The 21,281-nt window shown below is 39.0% G+C and overlaps 1 protein-coding gene across 2 annotated transcripts in view; it reads right to left on the bottom strand.

Annotated features, from left to right (window-relative positions):
- The window catches only part of ccnd1 (cyclin D1), a 104,751-nt gene extending 94,045 nt beyond the window's left edge, over nt 1–10,706 (bottom strand). The window contains exons 1-2 of one of the 2 annotated variants that reach the window (XM_056750795.1): nt 10,512–10,706; nt 4,449–4,532 (exon numbers count right to left, since the gene is read on the bottom strand). In XM_056750795.1, the coding sequence (XP_056606773.1) occupies nt 4,449–4,481 (33 nt within the window). In that variant the 5' untranslated portion in view covers nt 4,482–4,532; nt 10,512–10,706. Of the gene's footprint in view, nt 1–4,448; nt 4,533–10,014; nt 10,358–10,511 lie in introns of those variants that run through there. The other variant, XM_056750803.1, reaches the window with a different exon arrangement.
- Nucleotides 10,707–21,281: the final 10,575 nt, after the last annotated feature.

Raw genomic sequence — 21,281 nt, 5'->3', positions numbered from 1 at the left:
CAAACTTTAAAAAGGTCAAACTATTTTTGAAAACAGCCATTCACAGCTGTATTTTGGAAATTTGGAAAGTTTACTCTGGCAAGTGCAAACTGAAAGTTGGCCTCCTAACCTTTGTATACATTACACCTGGAAGGGCTACAAAGAGTCCTGCGGTGATGCATCAGAGGCTCCATGGTCAGGCCGAATCGATCACAGGGGAATGACCGCCAGGCTGGCACAGCGGTTCTGACTGACAGCTTTCTGAAGGGGAGATGCGAGTCGTCACAGTTCTCCATTCTTCAGCCCTGAAGAGCTTATGATCAAAAGCATGAAGGTGGGGACAATGAGGGCCAAAGAAGCTGATGCGAAGCGATCACATGACGTCTCTTTCCCTGATGTTTAATCATAGCCTGCAAACAAATGGCTGCAAAATTGTAAAATAAAGTTCCATCAGCTGACTGCATACAAAGAATGTTTCCAAAGACAATTCTCAGAAAATGAGGCTGCAAGCATTCACAGCAGTCAAAGGTTTGAACACTAACAAGAGTAAAACTATAACACATTTTCGATTCTTTCTTTCACATTTCCTAAACAACCATTCAGTCATGTGACATGACGGTGAATCTCTAAAAACGACCCTCTCTCTTCACTGGCGGCGCTCATGTTAAGGCATTGAAGCATGTGAGACGTATCAACTCGATTAAAGTGCAAAGTGCTTCCAGTGAGAAAAGCTTAACCCATGTTTGTTCAACCAAAAATTCACTGGCCAGGTGAGAAATACACTGAACTGTGGAGCCACAATGTGCTTTAAAGAAAGACATTCCTACAGTCAATGATTAAAAGACCTGCCGCTCTCACGGCTTCTCAACTCCTCACATGGCTTCAGACGGCTGTGATCGCTTCAAGCAGAGCCCTACTCAGTTAATGTACACAGCTCTTTTGATCACATTTTATAGAAACAGCAAAAAGTAACCTTGTTTTACCTTATTTTCCCTCGGTTTGAACATTAACCTCCTAATAACCAGGCAAGGACCTGACCAACAAATGGGCAAAGTCAAGCTTTGTTTTTGGAGAGAAAGCTGGTGTTTACGTAAGGTCTCTTGAAGGGAAAATGCAAAGCTTTGTGACATCTGTAGCATTCGAAGATTTTGGTGCCAAAATAAGTCGTGCTCAGTCTTTTCATGACAATTTCACTTTATAAATTGGCTTTCTTTATTCTTCGTTTCACATTTAAAGAGATTGTTCACCAAAAATGAGATTTCAAACCTGTAAAAAAATATTTTATGTTGAATACAAAAGAAGACTGAAACCAAACGGTTCTGTGGCACCTTGTTGGATTTATTGCTCCCTGAACTTAAGTCGCTTTGGATAAAAGCGTCTGCTAAATGACTAAATGTAAATGTAGACTATAATAGTAGTTTTTTTCATATTTCTTTGTGTTTAACATAACAGAACACAACATTTTTGGGTTAACTTTGCCTTTAAAATAATGCCCATTTATCTTGCAAAATAAACAGCACCGAATGGCTTTAAAAGTTTCTCCATCCCATTTTAAACCTGCTATCCTTAAAAAAAAAACACCCTACTTGAAAAGTCCGCAAAACAATGTGACAGTATCACACAATATTCAATGACCAAAATGTGCTGAAAATTCTGTAGTCATCACAGTAAGTAATTCAGGTTTAGTATAAGATGAAGATGAGTGAATAAATGTCAAATGCTTGTTTTTTATGTTCTGATTTTAGAGTATTAGAGGGTTATCCACAGACAGATCGGTACAGCAGAAAATTTGATCAAGTTACCAACACTTCCTAGATCATTAGTTATTAAAGGGTTATAGCTATAATACGAACACAAAACCCACAATAAAAATTTTATCTCAAAAGCTTCGATTCTTCATTTTATGACTCCTATAAAAAAAAACTATGACAACTAGCGTCGACAAGAATCCTTCAAACAATAAAACAAGTATAAAAAATAAGCATCAAAGGCAAAGGTGTGTCAGGTAATACATTCCCATTTTAATATTATGTAATTTCCACGGGCCAATCAAAACGGCAAAGGGAAATGAAAGGAGTCTAATTGAGAGGGTGGCGATATCCCACCCCTCTCATGTTCAGAATTAAGTGTTCCACATGGCCAGCTGTTCATGTGCAGAACCTGATAATCATGCACCACCCCCTTGTATCAGCTTGGGCTGGACCATAGATACGAGAGCCGGGCCCTATGATCTCAGATGAAAGGCAGAGGTGGAGAGCTTTAAGCCTCACAATGCAACTGTGTGATATACACCTTATCATCAAAAACGCAAAAGCTGTCCTTTGAAAAGAAATACGGCCATAGACGAGCCGGCAAAAGGCAGTTTAATTGTAGACCTGATGTGAAGACAGCTGTAAAGCAATACATGGCTTGTTCAGCATATATACGGTCCATATTAGGAACTGTCCTGTTTCAGTTTAATGTTTGACATGCATATGATATTTAATGAACTCGTAGAATGCACTTTATCACCAAATATAGTTAATGTAGTGAATTTTACTTTAATACAGACCATTACGCCAAATGGAACCCACACAGCTCCAATTGATGATTTTTTTTCACATAAATACTTTCAAAAAAAATTATGTAATGAATTACTAACTCTCTAGTTTACATTTCTTACAGTTCTTTGTTTGGTTGAACACAGAGAAAAATATTTGGAAGAATACTTGTAACCAAACCATAGTAGGAAAAAATTATAATGGTAAAATCAAATACATAGAGTATATAATGGTATACAATGGGGCCCAAACTGAAATGTGCATCTGGACCAGTGTTGTGTACAGTCTCTACATTAAATCTACATGCATCAAAGCAACTAATGTGGGTGATCGCAACTTTGTAGCTGTGGGTGCAGCATTTTAAAGCAACACTTTTACGTTTTTCGACCTTAAAATAATGTCTGTAAAATTATTTCAGTGGTAGAACCATTCTTAACTGGATGAATTATTCTCTCGCTGCAATCTCCTATCTGAGCAGCCTCTTAGCAGCTACAAGCACACTCAGTACACCTGTCCCCTACCTGCGGAAGGGTGTGGTTTCCAAATAACGTTTCTGCATTCGCCAGTTTCATCAGCTTAGTCAACAAATTTACGTATATTGCACTGCCCACGGGGAAGCTTATACAGCGAGATTATTTACAACACTGGTAACAGTCACACGATGATGAACTTCCGCTAAAATTGCTGCCAACTAGGTCACTTCCGCTCTCATAGCACAAAGGGGATTTTTCGCCAAGTGATAACAATCTGTGTTCGGGTAAGAAAACTTTCAAATTTCAGCAAACTGACAGCACTACAGTGAGGATTGCTAAGTGCCTCTGTGATCATGCCCCTAGTAACTGCAAAAGTCCAATTTGATTTTTTTCATATTTGTTTATGAATCTTGAAACGGTGTGTGGCTTTAAAGCTTAATCAATAAATTCTGTCAATATCCTTTTGTTGTCTACAAACACCACTACTGCCATTATGAAAAATAGTTTACACACAGGAAAAACCTGCCCCTATAGCTCATCCTTTACACACCCTCTTGTCATTTTAAACCTCTATTACTTTCTTTCTTTCTTTCGCAGAATATAAAAGATGATATTTTGAAGAATGTTGGTAACTGGCACCCATTCACTTGCATTGGTTTATTGTCCATTCAATTGAAGTGAATGGGTGCTGGCACTGTTCGGTTAACAATTTTCTTCAAATATCTTCATTTGTGTTCTGCGGAAGAGGGAAAGCCATATAGGTTTGAAACGAAAAGAGGGTGAGGATACGATGACAGAATTTTCATTTTTGGGTGAAATATTTAGGGAAAACCTCAAACATTTAGATACCATATAATGTAAAATACTATTATCAAATAAGAGTTAACACTTGTAAAATATGAACTGCATACATACGTACATACAAAAAGCATCTTCATCGCAATGTATTATATTGCACATTAGGGTCAAGACTATTTTGCCAGTTCAAGACTAAAGCCCAGTGAGCATGATATTTCGGAATGACACAGACCGGGTTTAAACCTACAGTAGATCCACATGACAGCTAAATGGCACATCATGTTGTAAGACTATGCGCAGACCACTACACCAAGCCTCCGACAGGGAAAATTCTACAGTATAAAGATGATAGAATGCTTCACTCTAGAGACCCTTTATGAGCAATTATAAGCAACAAGGTACCACAAAAATTGTACAAAACAGCCAATAGCATCCATCAAACATTGTTTTTCTTATCTCACATGAATAGCAACATATTAATGTGGGGCAGGACCAGGTTTCCCGTGATCACCAGATCTCAGACTGGCTCAGTGAGAAGAGACAGCACCGCATGAGCGAATGAGAGCAATGCATCCTGGGGCATGAAAGAGGACTATCAAGAAAACCGGTGACCCTGAGCTGGAAAGGTTGCAGGTCAAAGGTCATGACCTAAACTCACCCAAACCATGTAGACACAGTGAGATGGTCCCATAGCCGTTTAGACTAGTAATGTGTCCGGATGTACAAATGATTACTTCCTGACCTGTTAAGAAACAATAAACATGGCAAAGTGTGTTTAGAGTTTCAGTTTACCTTAATGAAGATTGATATTTCAAGACCATTCTTTAAAACAACAAAGTCATTCTTGTAGTGGCATTAACACCAAAAAGTTTCATAAAATTGAACGCATCAATCATTCATTAAACATGGTTCATTCATTCATTTCTGAATTTCATTATTCTCACTTCAAACACTGCCATACTAAGTAACAATACATGTAGTAAATCACTAGCTGTCATGTTCTTTTGTCAGGGGTGTCACACTGAATTAAAGGAACACAAATCAGAACAAACTTAATAAAACACAACCACTGAATTCTATATTAAACACTAATACAACTGAAATAAATAAAACACTTTAAATGATAAAACTGCACACATGCTGTATAATATAAGCACAAGGACAAACACCATGTTAAGGCAAAACATTTTTAATTTTTTTATTAAGTGATTAATTTAACACATTTCCGAGTCATTGTTATCTGTACAGGTATGCAATTACTTATTTAATAGCTGTGCATATTTAGACTTCCTGTAGTCCGTAACTGAAAATCATTCTGACTGTTTAAATGGTTTATCTTCTTCCAAGCCTATATTTGTTCAACAAACATGTCTTAAAAACTTCCGCTGTGTTTATTATGTACAGAAGAACAGATGGTTAGCGCTCGTGCTCACATGTTGAATTATGAAGTAGTTATAGTCTAAACCCAATTGGGAATCTACCTATCAACTGCAACCGGGTCTTTAGGTTGGAGGTCAATTTTTATGAGCATGTGCGGAAATTCACCACACTTTGAGGAACTCATATTATTGACATAGCACTGGTTGTTGAGACAAGAGTTCACCCTATTCATATCTATTCATTTTAGCACCCGTCAGCCAAAGGTGTTACATTGCAACTGAGATTAATACAAACTAGAGAGATTAATGATTTTACGGTGTTGACATCACCTTATTTTTTCCTTGTTATCAGAATTGTGGCAACAACCAAACAAATCCTTCCTAAAAAAACATATGCAGTATACACAGAAAGAAAAAGATAAATTATTTTTAATAAGGTATTCAATATTGACAAGGTTAAATTAAGCATTAGTCTTTCAACACATTGAGCTCGAGTATTTAAAAATAATTATGAAGTATTCAATATTATAATTCATAAAGAATAAGACAAAAATAAGTCCAGACACAATTCAACCACTATATTTATAGGGGAAAAAATATATACAAATAGAAAACTATTTAAATGTCCAAACATTTCTGCCATATTATATAAAAACATCTGCCCCAATAAAGGTTTCATAGTGCTGACTCAGGATTACACCGATGCTAAACTAAAGCCAAAGAAAAGCCAAGGTCAAACTAAAGCATAAATTAATATAATCTCTCACCCTGACCAGACCATGGTGGTTTAAACCAGTTATAAGGACTTCCAAAAACATTAATTTACTCTCAAACACACACCGAGATCCAATTCACTGGCCGGAGTTTCCCGCTTTCCCTTACACAATTCAAATTGTCATTTTAATTTCCAGACCGGCACTCTGTCGAATTACTTCTGGCTCAGTGGCTGCGATCAACAGGTTGTGGTGATTCATAGGTGGCATGTGACGCGCGCGCACACACACACACGTGATGTCAGCAATCACTAAAGACGGGCATCCCGCGGTTTGCGTCTATCTTGGGCAGCTGTACTCTTCTCCGTTTGTGAGTGTGTCCACTGTCTGTACGTGTGGCAATTGGGGGCCGCATGCCACTCACATGTCAGGGGACAATGCGACGGACAGGACAGATATTGGTGAACAATGGTGATCTGTTTTCGTAGCTCAGAGACAACGCGCCCATTAAAAGGGCCTGTCAAAATTATTCAAACTAGCCCCATGGTCAGATGAGCTTTTGTTTCTGTGAATGGACAAGGTTGAGAATAATGAAATGCTGCCCTCGTTTTCAAACTCAAATTGAATTACATATTCAACGTATACTTGTACGTCTTCAAGCAGTACACTATACAACTGTCCGACATTCATGTCAATATCTTACAAAAGAATGATTAAAACGGCCATAATTTAGACAGGCTAGCTAACACAGCTGTCCTTCGTACAAAAGCCTGCTTCATCACACACGTCACATCAACCTGTACTGTACACGGTCTTGAATAAATCACAATAAGGCTTGCGGTAGGCTCGCTGCCAAGAGCAAGCTCATCACTAGCAGTCTAGAGTCTTGAGTTCAGTTGTGGGCCTGTAAGACGAGTATGATCATTCTCAAAAGGTAAAACAGGTGTCCACAATGATCTCACTCACATGCAAATATTGCATAATCGTCTACATGCTGTTTGAATGGGAGATGTGAGGGGACCGTGTTTTTGAGCGTTTGACCTCTGCGGTAGACGGTGGAGGTGGGGTGGAGATCACTCCTCACCTGGAAACACGATACACAAGGAATGCCAACCTCCCTAACTGAATGCATCCAAATACTCAGACTCCGGAGAGGTAGTCATGTGAAGCTGCCCAACTCAATTCACTCCTGATCTTCGGCACAGATCCCTCTATTGTCTGCTTCAAAGCACTCGGGGCAAAAAGAGCACAGACCCATCTGGATGAGCCAGGTTTGCAAACACGTTGCAGGTTGGGGATCAATGTTAAGCAGTTAAGATTTTCTAAAAGAGTTTAACCTTTTTGTTATGCTGTCATCCATGCTGACATCCATGATGACAATGACCATGATGACAAATTATTTGACGAGGGGTTAGTTCACACAAAAATTGTATTCTGTCATCATCTACTGTTGCTCACACAATGTGCGTTTTACTTTTCTGCGAGACACAAAAGAAGTTATCTAGCAGTACTGGTCTTTGCAAAAACAACAGCAAAAGTACCATGAGCTGTCCATGCAGCTGAGGCATCAACTTTGCGTGAGAAACTGACATTTAAAGTCATTATTTAAGTATCAGGATCACAGAATTCTTTTAATTTTGGGGCAAACTATATCATGCTGTATCATTGTCAAACAACAATTTTGGCTTCTTAAATTCTCATTCACTACATCCATCACCGATAGGTCAAATGTTTGGTGTTTTTATAATATTTTGAGGTCCAATTAGGGTCCAATCTGGAAAGCCATTAAATGGACAGAAGGACCTTAGTTCCAACTAATTAAACACCTTCAAACTTTTCCGATGTTGTTTTTGTTTGAAAGTTCCCTGACATGATGTGAAGCCAGCGCGTGCCCCTCATTAACTCTGTGGACCCTGCCAAGCATCTGCTTAGCCGCCGCAAGCCCAAGTTCAACCCCTTATCAGTGTTTTCCACGCTTCACTATACAAAGTGTCACTGGTCATTGCCCACTCTAAAGAGTCACCTCCTCCTGTGACCAATCCAAACCGGACCCTCCACCAGTACGAGGTGCTTGGCTGGTCTGGTGTCTGTTCCACCTTCTCATCATCTGCCATCTGTTTCGGACCGAGGCCGCACACTCCAGTAGCCCGCCGACCGTGCCAGAACCTCACAGCCATTCATACACACCAGCTTTAATTGCCTTTGTTGTTCCTAACTGTACTGAGGGGCTGACATTTGTTCTGGAATAAAAGAGGTCCTTGTATCTTTACTCAAGGGTGGGGCTATGGTGCAGCCTTGGGAGGGAGACACTGGACTGGTGTTTGTTTTACATTTGTTTACCAGCACTTCAGAGTAGTGTGCATCAACCTGCCACCAACCTTTCTGACACTCATAGCTTGTGTCTCTGCAACTTTGTGCCAACGGCTCCTCAACCAGAGGTGCTCTTCAGCAATAATTCCAATCAGGCACAGTTCAAAGGCTGCAATTGCTCTAAACAAGTCAAGAGGACCAGATAACTGGCGTTGAGCCATTTATCGCCGACAATAATGGTCATTATCACGCAAAAGGGTCCGTTTGTTTGTCAAGCAATAAAAAGCTATATCTACTGATCTTATGGGGTAAGCAACAACGTAGCACACTAAATGTTTGTTATCATAAATTACTCAAATGTTCCTGACAAAAAAGGATTTTCTTTTTAAATTCAAGCAAATTTAGATTGCAAAATTCGTAAAGACAAGATTTTTGTTTACTGATTATACAGAAGTTTGTTAGACAACGAAAGAATGCGATTCATCACAAAATCACTACAAAAAAATAACATTTATATAATTTAGAACGTTTCAATCTCCTCAAACTAACATTCTACATGGGATTTGTTTGGACGTCGTCGCGCCCCAGGAGTCTTCTTAGAAAACTTCATTAAAACAAAAAAATTTAGCTAAAAAACAGGACAACTCCACCAACTTCTCTACCCCATCCAGCTTATATTTTGATATGTCTACAGCTGGCGACTAGGGCTGCTCGATTATGACAAAAATCGTAAGATTATTTTGGCCAATATTGATTTCCCGATTATTTAACATGATTACTTATTAACTTTTAAAAAAACATGGAAAATTTAAAAAAAACTTGGCTTTATAACTGTGAATTCAACTGAAAGATAAATGTAAAGAAATAGCACAAATGAAAGACTGTAAAGGAAGGAGTTGCCCTATGGATTTATACCACAAGAAAAGAGAGGATCCTAAAATATTTGTTTTACCTCGATTACTTTGTTTTTGTAATTGTTGAAGTCCAAAATTTTCGATTATTTTCGATTAATTGCAAACCCTACAGGCGACTAGAGTGTTAGAGATGCCTATTAAGTGTTTAGGAGGGTAAAGGGGTCCTAGGAACGAGGTCAACCGACTGGGCAGAATGGTTAAGTATTAAAAAGTTTTGACAGGCCTGTGTCTTCGACGAATTGTGGGTCGCAGTCCCCCACTGGCTTCTGTCATATCTGCTAGAGAGAAAACTCATCAAGTGGCATATTGGGGCTGAACGAGTCTGATTATGAAAGTTGAGGGGGATTATCAGCAACAGAAAGTACAGAGTTGTTTTACTTCTTTTCCCTTCTTTAACAGACGAGACTGTTTGTGTATCATCTGCCTGATGAACGTGTCTGATAAATGCTTGCCAGGTGCAAGATTTCATAAACTCATACATTGTGTGCAATATGATAATACACAAATATGCAAGAACGTGTCATTTCAAAATGTTTGTAAATGTATCTTTCTTACACCAAAGATACAGGAAAACATGAAATCGCATCATATGACTTCTTTAACTTTTGCTAAAGAGTGAACAAGTGAAAACAATAAAGCACACTTTCAGGGAAGAAAATTCAAGGAAAAGGTCCAATATACAAGGTACGGTAGAATTTGGCCAAAAGGTTGTTCTCTTTGTTTACAGAACAACATTATTTTATTTCACTTTACAATTTGTTGGATACACTACTGTGGTGTCATGTTTAGACTTGTTTAATTGACTGATTGATTCGTGTTTTATAATGTTTTTTTATTTGTAGCCTACTGTACATTTTGCTAAACGCCAATAGCAGTCTGTTTAATAGCATGTTCCACTGAAAACTTACCCCATTTACTGTGCCAACATTGCCCAATCTTACTACATTTAGTAGTTTCTTCGTGGTGACATTTCTTGCGGCAGAACGTCGAGCGAAAGAAGCGTGCATTTGTTGGCGCTTTGTGAGTAATGCGCAAACTGCGCATGCGCTTTCAATCGAAATTGTGCACACCGGTTTTTGCTACAAGGGATTCCATACCTCCACTGGGCATGCGCACTTCAATGCCTTATCATTTTTAATTAAGGTTAATTACTTCTTTTTTAATTGAAAGGTTATGTGTAGGGTAGGTGTAGGCATTAGCTAATGTTTTTTATTTTATTTTTATGACGAGATTTTGCATGACTTCCGACCGTAGTATCCCCTCTAACGTTAGCCACAACCATGCACACATGTGCCAGTCTAGTTCGAGGAGCACAATCTGTTGTTTTCTCTCATTTTTTCTTTTTTAAAATAAATATATTGCTAATATAGCCGAAATCACAGAACAGTGCCTGTTTTTAACTTACGTGTGTTGTTCTGATTCTGTCAGAAGGCCTCGGTAATTTTAGCAAGTGCTAGAATTCAGTGACTCGTTCGCTGTCTGACAATATAGAAATACGTTAATAAACAGCTTTACTGGGAATTGGGGAGTATAAAATAACATATTTGAGTACGGCGAGTTACAAATAAGCAAAACAAGCAACGCGCTAACAGTTGGCAGAACGTCCGGGCCTGAAGACCACGTGGATATGCTAATTAGCGCGTGACGTCAAAGCCATTCTCTATTATGTAATCTGTGCATTATATTCAAGAGCGACTTCGTATGTACTTAATACGATTATATTCACATGTAACAATGACATTTCCAGGTAAATTCTGAAGTAGTCAAATAAAGCTTGGAAAGGTATGATGTTTGTTTATTGAGCCATATTTTTTCTTGGAAACTATTTCCTCATTTATTAATTTAAGTACGTTGTTGTCCATTTCCATAGTGTATGTATAGGTTTTGACGATAAGATTGTAAAATATTTGTCATGCCAATAAAGCACACATAAAATACAACTGGCATTGAGAAAATTTGACAACAAGGTTCACACGGAAAACTTACATCCGTGCTCATTTGTTTGCACAAGAAACATATATTGTCTGGACCTTTTCATTCATAATCCAGTTGTTTCTGGTGTCATATCTATGAGATTATGTCCGTTATAAATCCTCAAACACATGTCTAGCATGCCTGAGGCCTCTCACATCAGTGAGCAGAGTGACAGTGTCTGTCCCATTGTCTGCAATCAGCTCTATTAAAACAAAAGAAGCACCTGTCAGATTAGTTCCCTGATGACCCATCAACAGGGACGTGTATCCCCCACCCCCCTTGCCCGCACTGGCCAGCCATGCGCCGGACACAAGGCACTCCTTGTTAACCCAACCACCCAGTTCCCCATTTCCAGAAGGCCCCAGGGGACTGAGTTCAGTATGGCACACCCCAGGGTTATACTGATGGGTTAGTTCAGTATGGGCCACTTTGGCTTCATATCAACAGCTCCCTCTGGGGCACGGACACATTGGGGTGTGTAGAACACATGCATGTGTCCTCCCCTCTATAACAAGCAATAAAGGGAGCATTATGAGAGCTAAGTTACTGTACAAGTGGCCAATCTGTCCACAGTCATGGTTTTGTGTCGATGCATTGTGCCCAGGCCCAGAGGCATCGCGTGCAGGTGCAGGTGTCATTTTCTCCGTCCGCTGCCAAAAAGGTCAGCGTGGACCAAAGCACATATGGCACATGATTTGGCACAATGCTTCTCAAAGGAAGTTATGTCACACACTTGTTGCACATCTGTCTTTATCTCTAATACTCCATATTTTCAAAATGCTTCAGTTTCAAAGGCTTCCTCTTGTTGTATTTGCCCACTTCTCTCAAAGACAGTAATGTGTTAATCAATAGAACCATAAAACCCCAAGAATCTGTGCAAACATGCGTTTCCCTTCCAGGAAAATAACTTTCTAGGTAACGCATGCCCCAGACGGACACACAGACGACAGATCTTTTAAATTGGTGACTGTAAAAGTTTAAAAGAAAACCCCCGGATGTATCTCTAGCTCAGGATGTGTGAAGAATGTAAATAGATCATCGTAAATTATCTCACTTGAGTAAAAGCGAAACCCCGCCCTTTCTGGGCTGGTTTTTAATAGGCAGTTGCCATACCTTGCATTGTGTTAATGCCTCTTTCATCATCTGCAGTGGTGTTTCAACATTGCATTGTAATCTCACTCCGATCTGCTCGCTGGTGATGATTTTGTCGGAAGACATGAGCTACTTTACATTGTGGTACCGTTCTACAGTCAAACAGGCTTTTGAACTGAGGAAATGGAATAAATAAACTGACAGACCTCCACTACTTGCAAATGCCACATAATGTTTAAAATGCAGATGTGTTATGAAATACTTCAAAAACATGTGCATCACCTGGAAAACAGAAGCAGTACTAAGTGTGGACATGGTTTGCAGATCGGCGGCTATTTCAATCAAAGTTGCACAGTGCGTCAGCTGATAAGCTGAACTCAGAGGTCAGCATGCTCCGCGGCAGACTCAGGTGCATGCCCTCAGTTGCGTTCTGCCGCCCACGCCGTGGTCACAGGTTAGAGGGTGCAGTCAGCCCGGAGCCGCCTCAGCAGAATGCCTATTTGTTTTGGAATGTACATAGAGACCAATTACCATGTGATATCTTTGATCAACCCAAAGGTGGATGCCTGCTATATTTTTGAGGGCAAAAGAAGTTACCTGGATTGATTATCGACTGAGAAGAAATTAAAAGCACTTTTAAGAAATGTTTCGAAATGTTTTATATTTCAAAAAGGGGGTGTAAGCAAACAGTGGGTCAAAGCTAGGGTTAAAAGGAACAGTTATTGGGGTTTAGAAGTCCAGAGGGGTCCAAAATATTTCTGAATGGTTCAGAAGTTCAGTTTGAAAAAAATTGTAAGGGATAGTTCAATCCTTTATTCGTGTATTCAGCATCATGTCATTCCAAACCTGTATGGTCGTCTTTCTTTTACAGAACAGAAAAAACACGTTGTTAACACCATTGACTTCCATTGTATGGACACAAAATCACATTTCTCAAAATATCTTCTCTTGTGTTTAAAAAAACCAAGAGTCATACAGGTTTTAAACAATATTAGCTTGTATAAATCATCACAGCACTATACTCATTGGGTAAACTATCCCTTGAAGGGATACTGTAGACTAGAGCAATGTATATGGGAACCTGAAGGTAATATTTTAAAGAAGATGAGCAAAATCTGAGAAACATGAAAAAAATGCAAGAAATGTTTTATAGATCTATTTTTAGTTGAAAAAGAGAAATATGTTTACAATGCCTGTCTTGAAGTAACAAAACCTTAAAACAAAGTTTATATACATATGCAATGCATGTTATTGCTCAAAACACACACTGTCAACAAATGCAGTCAGTTCTTTTGTAAATGAGCGCCACCCATTGGCAAATGAAAGCATCGGCCAAACAACTTTCCAAAGACACATTTACAGGGGTTCTGTTGCTGTTGAGCTTTCTCCCAGACAACTCACAACATCAGCACACAAAGCTCTTTTCTCTCAAACAAACATTTAAAGAAACGATGAAGGCAACAGCAAACTAGACAAATATGCTTTCACCAGAGGGAGTTACTGAACGCGTAAATCCGCCATGCTCTTTTTGATAGACTTTCAATTCAGAGGCCAATCGTGTAACGACAAAAGCGGCAACAACCTATGCACCCCCGCCGCAACCTCGTGAAAAAACACAAGATCTTCTGATGGGCTTTGAGAAGATGGACGAAAAAGAATGCCATCTTGTGTTGCTCTGACAATCAAATTACTCTAATGCAAGTGGACAGGCAACCTCCATGCTATAGTCAGTGCGGACAATGCACTGTAATTACTTATTCACAAAATGCAAGCATCTAAAATGTAGGTGCAGAAGAACTATAGGCATGGAAAAACGAAAACAGGCTGACACAAGCGTGAAAGTAAGCAATCTACCCTCAACCCCCAATAGCAAACCGGGCCCAGTGTGCGCAGTGAATAGCTAAAAGTTCGCCATGATGCACAGTTCAGATAAATAAACTGATTCGGTTCCTTTTACATCTAAAAGGTCAGCATGAAGAATTCAAAGAGGCCCAAAAGTTTACCATGTTCTGTGTAATGCGGCTGGTTAGACATTGTACGCTTTAAAAAGAAGTGCTTTCCTTTCATCAGCTGAAGAAGGCCGAAGGACGTGAAAGGATAAGTTATAGCCTTTTAAATAGGCATGTGTACATGCATATAAAAGAATAGCAAATAAACTTTTAAGAAATCTAATGTTTACCCAGAATGATTCTATCAGATAAATATTTAAATACAAGCACATGCTATGAAACAAGGGTGTAAAAGATATACTGACATTGTGCATGCACGGTGTATTGTGTGACAATGTTCCTCAAAATAAAAGGTAAAATAATGAACAAAATAGTTTTCTCTGAATATGAACTGTATATGTACAACTGGATGAAAATTTTGGTCAATTTTGTCAAATGAGATTAAAATCTATAAACCTGGTAACACAATATAGTTCTTTATAGGTCATTGACCCATTGGTTGTTTTATTATAATAAGAAAGTGCGATTAGATTGCGTGACTATTGTTCAGTAAGATTAAATATACATAGAAAAGGACAACAAGATCTTTAGTCTGTCATAGAGTGGTGTAGAGATGACGTATTCTTGTATGTAAAATCCGAAAGCGAGCTAGCATTTTAGCACTTCTGGTTCCATCATCCCAAAGTCTATATCGATATTTTGAATGGGTTTTTTCAGATGCCTGAAAGAAGGTCTATGGTTAACAAAACCTCTACGTTTCTCATAAAACATAAACAATCAGTTGTAATCCACGTTTGGTTTTTAAAGCCTCATCTTGTCTTAAAAATGATAGCTAACAAGTTGCTAAATGCAATTATATCCTTCGGCGAGGAAATCAAACGTCATCACACACAAAAAATCTCACAAATAATGCAACATGGGCACAGATCTCTAAAATTGTTGATGGAGGTAGTTAGTTACCAGGGAACACGTTTTTAATAAAGTTTGAAAAAGTTGTTGGAGGCTTGGTGGTGGTGACGATGATCAAGCAACCTGCTGTTATAGCCTCATTATTTAAGCTTCTAAAATTGCAAATATTGTGTTCATATGTAAATATTATCTTGATAGAAAAATCGTGTAAGTATCATAAACCTTTGTTAATCACAGAGCTTACTTTTACGATCCAAAGTATTTGGGAAGTACCAATGCTTTTAGAGAAGCAGTGAGCAGAACAAAAGTTTGCTTTTGTCAATAAAGAACAGATTTTTAAGACATGCTACTGTTTTTTATTAAGGAATGAAAGCTGAAGAGGGTCTATATTTTCTTAACAGATGGGTATTCTCCTATGCTAAGATGTGAGGGTGTAGCCCTTGTGGTGTATATGTTCAGAGATGCAAATGGAGGCCGCTGGCAGATGTGGATTAAAATAGCGTCATACTGGGAGCTAAACTGCTGGAACCCATGGGGCTCAGGCCCAGCCAGGACTCAGGGGGAGGGAACGACCCACGTGTAAATAAATTCATCCCTCTCTTTGGGTTATAGAGTCGGTTCTACGACATTAAGGCCTCTCGCGCTTGGAGACAGAGAGCTCGTTGAAGGGGAAGGGAATGGTGAAAATGTGCGTTTAGCACTGATGTATGAAGAGTTTCAGGGTGGTATTGTGATGGGGGGTGTTCCCTCGAAAAGTAAAATAGAGAGAGGGCGGTTGTGTTTAACTGAGTGGGATCTGCACAAGATTACAGGGTGAATGATGCTGTATTGTAAAAATCAATGTATATTTTTGGTTAGTTGATAAATCAACATTCACATCTTTTCGTTTTCTGTTATGTGTTTCAAATAAGCTTTACAGCACAGAAAGTTTATGCAAAAATAGAATAAAACTCAAACATAAATGGGAGTAATTATAGACAGAACTACACATATTTAATCACCAGCAAAAGCGTTATCCTGAAGCCCAAAACTGCAGCAGGAAGTGGTAAAAGTTAAATCAACATTTCTGTCGTCTCGCGGTCCTTCAAGGGAGGCCTCTCAGATGCAGCTCAAATGGTCCGGAAGATTCTCTTTTTTCACCTTCTGGATGGAATTCCCATTCACAAAAAGATGAAATGTTGTGAAACACAGGGAGATCGTCTCATGTTTCAGAGCCTGATGAAGCATTTCAGTAACAGACCTGTGACAGGACGGTAAAGACGTCAATTAACAACAGAGAACAAAATATGCTATTCTAACGTGACAAATTTGGCCAACATTTTGGATTTGTTTAAATTCACTCCCCGTAATTCCAAAAAATATATTTTTCCAAAATCAGGAGATTATTAGTAAAAAAAATATTATAATTTTACATATAATTTTCCTAAATAAGTGCCATTTTGTGATCACTAAACAGCATATGAACATGAAATCACAAGAATTTGTGTAAAATGTCTCTTTCATTTCTTTCATGTCCTGGGGACCCAAGAAACGAAGGATCCAGCTGTGGAAACATCCCCTTCACAATCTGTGGATCATCTCACGTGGACACTTGCAAACATTAGTATCTGATAGATAGCACACTCCAGCTCCCAGACACTTTGGAGTCCATTACACATTGACCATTAGGTCATCTGAACAAGATGAGAAATACAAGATCCCAACAGCACTTCTTTGGGCTTTGTTGTGTTTTGTTTGACTGCGTCTGGCCAGAACAGCTGCGCCCGGGGTTGAAATTACCAAGAGCGCCTGCTGTCTAGGTCATTTTGATAAAGATCACCTGCAGAAATGCAAGGTGAGACATGACCCCTTCCGAGCAGATAAGCAAACCGAAAGGATAAACTAAACAAACAGTGAAATATCTCAGAAAAGCAGGCGACATACTGTTTACCCCTGAACCGCTTTTAAGACTGGGCCTACATCTGCTCATGGTTTCTGTAGTAGGTCAGAGATGCTGTAAAAGTAACAGACCCCTTTGAGAAGCCTACAGGTTTACGTCCTATAAAAGAGGCCTCAACTCCATTCATAAACTCATTCCTTTCACATTAGCATTGTCTGGATGGGTCATGTGTTCCCTCTATCTGAACACTAAAGCTGTGGAAGGCTGGTGAACAAGCGGACTTTGCTACAGGCAACTCCCATCTATGGTGGTCCCATTAGGGGCCATTAGTTTTACTGACATTTTTTAAGACATTGGCATCCGAGTTGACCCGTAGCTAAACTCCAGGCTGGACATTCACAATCGCTGGCCTTTCCTATAAACATCGCAGGAGACGCTAACGCCCCCCAATATCATCAAAGCACTGGGGGGGCTGGCTTTTTGGACACTGCTCCGGATCGGTATCTCTGGAATCTCTTTAAGGTTTGTTTAGTACTGTGAGAGGTGACAAAGACATCAAGACATTGTTTGAGGAAGTCAGGGTGAACGGAAGACAGTAGTGAAAAGGATTACCATGGATCGTTGGTCTCGTGATGGTCAAGTACACCATCTTCCCCATGGTGTTATTTAACTCCACAAGCTGACACATCTTTTTGCCATGCACTACAGTTTCATGGACTATAATGCATTACGTAACTATATCTGTACTGTGTGCACTATATGGTTGATCCAGTAATACATGCACGTTCATGTGTAGACCTGCATATTTAATGTGTATGTTAAACGTCTAATGTGAATATCTTCTGTATATTGTGTAATACTGTCCATATGTGTATTATGTATATTGTATTTTTGTACAGTCTGTCTACATATACTTTGCACTGTTCATCTGCGCTACATACTGTCACATAAGTTTGTAAAGTCATATAGTTGTTTGTCATACAGTTGTCTGTCCAACTGGATTCTACTTTATATGGAGTATGCACCCAAGACTCACTCTCCACACGTGGTGATGTGACAATAAAAGTGAATTGAGTTTATTTAATTGATGAGACTGAGAGGGCAGTTAAGTTAGTCCACAGTATTACAAAACAGTGTTTCTTGAGTTGCCTAGTTAACGGCTAATACCACAATGAATGCATAAAATTATGAGAGCAAATCCTGTTGTCAGGTCCGCTGAAACGAGAGAAGTCGGTGTGAAGACTAAAATGCAATGTAATTGCCTAAATTTACATGCTGTAAATCTTCTTATCCTTTATCATTGTGTTGGTGTTTGTCCCCACTACAAATCTAAAAGCACCTCTGGTCAGTACCATTTATACGGAGCAATTTGTATGAGTGTTAAGTTCAGGGGTCTAGTAATCCTACCTGCAGGGCAGGAGAAGGATAAAAAGCATTTTAAGTCATATTCTGAGAAAACAGAGGATACTATACACATTTCGAATGATCATTTATAACAAATGCATTAGGAGCTAAATAGAAGAGCATACACTATATGATTTGATCTACTAACCCGATGGCAGTATTATCCTACTATTAAAGTGAAAGTTTACCCAAAAATGAAAATTCTTTCATCAATTATTCACCCTCTTGTCATTTCAAACCTGTATGATTTTCTTTCTTCTGCTGAACGTAGAACATATTTTGAAGAATATTGGTACTTGTACGGACACAAAACCAATGGGAGTCAATGCGTTCCGCCGTTGTTTAGTTACCCAACTTCTTCAAAATATCTTCTTTTGGGTTCTGGTCTTACAGGTTTGAAATGACAAGAGGTGAGTAAATGATTACAAAATTTATGTTTTTTGGTGAACTATGCCTTTAATGCTCAGGTGGCACTTGACATTCCTGCCTATCAAATCACAACCACTAGATTTATAACAATGTGGAATTCAGTTCATACCATTGTGATGATAGATCGTATTACTTCCTCCATGCACCACTGGCAAGATAAATACTGAGGCCAAGAATGGCGTAAAGGTCATAACTTACTCCCTTAGACCCTCCACAGAGTCTTTCTGAATGCAAGACCTTCACTAGATCTATGAAAATCGAAATCTAACCATGTAAATGTTCAACAATTCGTCCTGAATCGTCCAGTAGGAGATACAAACGAAGTCAAGTTGTACTGTAGCGATATAGGATTTAACACTATCCTGCAGTACATCAGGTTTAAAGATATTCCTTTACAACGACACTGAATCAGGTTTAGTTATCTCAATATATAAGTTACGGTTTAGTCTTAACAAGCAGAGACCGAGGTTAGGCATTTCAAAGGACAAGCCCTTGACTTTGAAAGCCAATAAAACAATAAAAACACAAAGGCTGTCACTAAAAACCTGAAGGAGGGGAAGTGGTGACACCCACAAGTGTCACAATGCAGGATGCACTTGCACTGATCACTTGGAGCTGTATTGAACAACCGAGGGCCAGTTTCATAATATAAGTCACAGGACAACAAAAAAAGGGTCCTACAAAGCCCCCATTCTTAACCCAAATGAGGTATAAATGCTCTCAAAAGCCATTTGTAGAAGAAGAACATCCCAAGGAAAAAAGAAGAGCATTCTTGTCTTGACATCCCCTCGTAAATACGTTGATTCTCTTTGTGTGAGTTATAGCGCCGTACTCCTCAGTCATTTAAAACAGACTCTTGCTTCACGGGATATGAACAATTGCCAATATCTATCAACACGAAATGAGAGCGTTTTAATGCATTAACCCATATATGCATGAAAAGGAAAAGGAAGCAGAAGAATTCAGAGTGGAAGTTGAACTGTGTGGTACTAAAGGTCTCACACCTTTCAGCGTCCATTGGAGCATGGACGGCACGGCGATCAATCAGTGCGAGAGGTCAAAGCCCATGTAAAGAAGCACATTCCACCGAACACTCTCCCATGGCTAAGCTCACAATTCATTTACACTGTTAACTATAACCATTCACTGTATCAGTGCATTGCAAACTGCCCCTCACAAACCACATATATGCAGGCAATGGCCTTATCAAGCAGACCTTCACTTCACGACCTCCACGCCTTTTCACTCTGATGGCTAAAAGGTAAGTGCTCATTCATAAAAGATTACACGGGTCATTTTTTGATAAAGTGATCATTAACAGAATGGGAAAACCCTGACAACCTCTATATTATGATTTAATACATCCACATTATTGTAATTAATGCTTTGTACAGCTGCTTGAAAAGAAAGTGTGACTCTACCTGTAAAGGACTTTGTAAGGTGGCTTGAAAAGAAAGTGTGACTACCTGTAGAGGACGTATTAAAATAAACACAATATTATCACTGACTGTATTTATTTAATAACAAACCTAACGCAAAGTATGACATGAGATAGAACAACGCTTTTGTGTATGAATTTGTGACAACTTCAGTTACTGCATTCAGCCACTGCAGTGACCTCTATTGGTGAAACCTGTATGACTTTCTTTCTTCTTTAGAACACAGAAGATATTTCGAAGAAAATTGGTAACTGAACAACGGTGATACACATTCACTTCTATTGTATGGACACAGAAAAGCAATTCAGGTGAATGTTTACCGCCGTATTTCAGTAAGCAACATTTTACAAAATATCTTTTTTTGTAATCATAGTTAAATAGGTGTGAAATGACTAGAGGATGAGTCAAATTCTAGTTTTTCGGTGAACTAGAAGTTTAAAGGATGCAACATCTTTGGGATGTTAATGAATTGATAAATAAATACAAAAATAACATTTTCAAAAAAAAAGCTTTAATTAATTGTTGCATGTGCTACAGTTCATTTATCTATTTGGTGTTTCATATCATTGGTTTTATAATGAACTCTAAAGCTTGAGTACAATAGAATACAGACATCAGGGGAAAAAAGCACATATTCGGAACTACGTCTCTTATTTATTCCAAATCTTCTGTTTTAATTTTAGCTTTGGCTTTCTTGCTAATATTCTGTCTCCCACAACAAAATATATTCCATGTCATATAATCCTGCGACACGTCAGTAAAACTACCAGTATGACCATAAGAACACAAGAAAACATTCTGGAACAGTACGGTGCCGGTTAACGTAGCTTTAAAATGCCAATTTCTCTTTCCCCCGCAGTTTGCCTTGATCTTTTCTCCTCCTCTGTGCCCGTTTCAATGCCAGCGCTGGCCTGCCAAACAAAGATGTAGGAGTATTAATTCTAAAGGGGGGCAGGAGTGGGTACCCAAAGCAATGTGATCCCAGCTGCATGCCATCCACAGGCGCGGGCAGCTGACAGGGCCGGGTTGGGTTGCTGTTGCTGTGTTGTCAGGATGTGGTAGTAGGGGGTTCGGTATTGGGAGGGGGTCCCGCCACACTA

The sequence above is a fragment of the Triplophysa dalaica genome, chromosome 1 (assembly GCF_015846415.1).
Source record: "Triplophysa dalaica isolate WHDGS20190420 chromosome 1, ASM1584641v1, whole genome shotgun sequence".
Lineage (NCBI taxonomy): Eukaryota > Metazoa > Chordata > Actinopteri > Cypriniformes > Nemacheilidae > Triplophysa > Triplophysa dalaica.
Note: the sequence above shows the minus strand (reverse complement) of the source record. Positions and strands in the feature narration are given on the sequence as shown.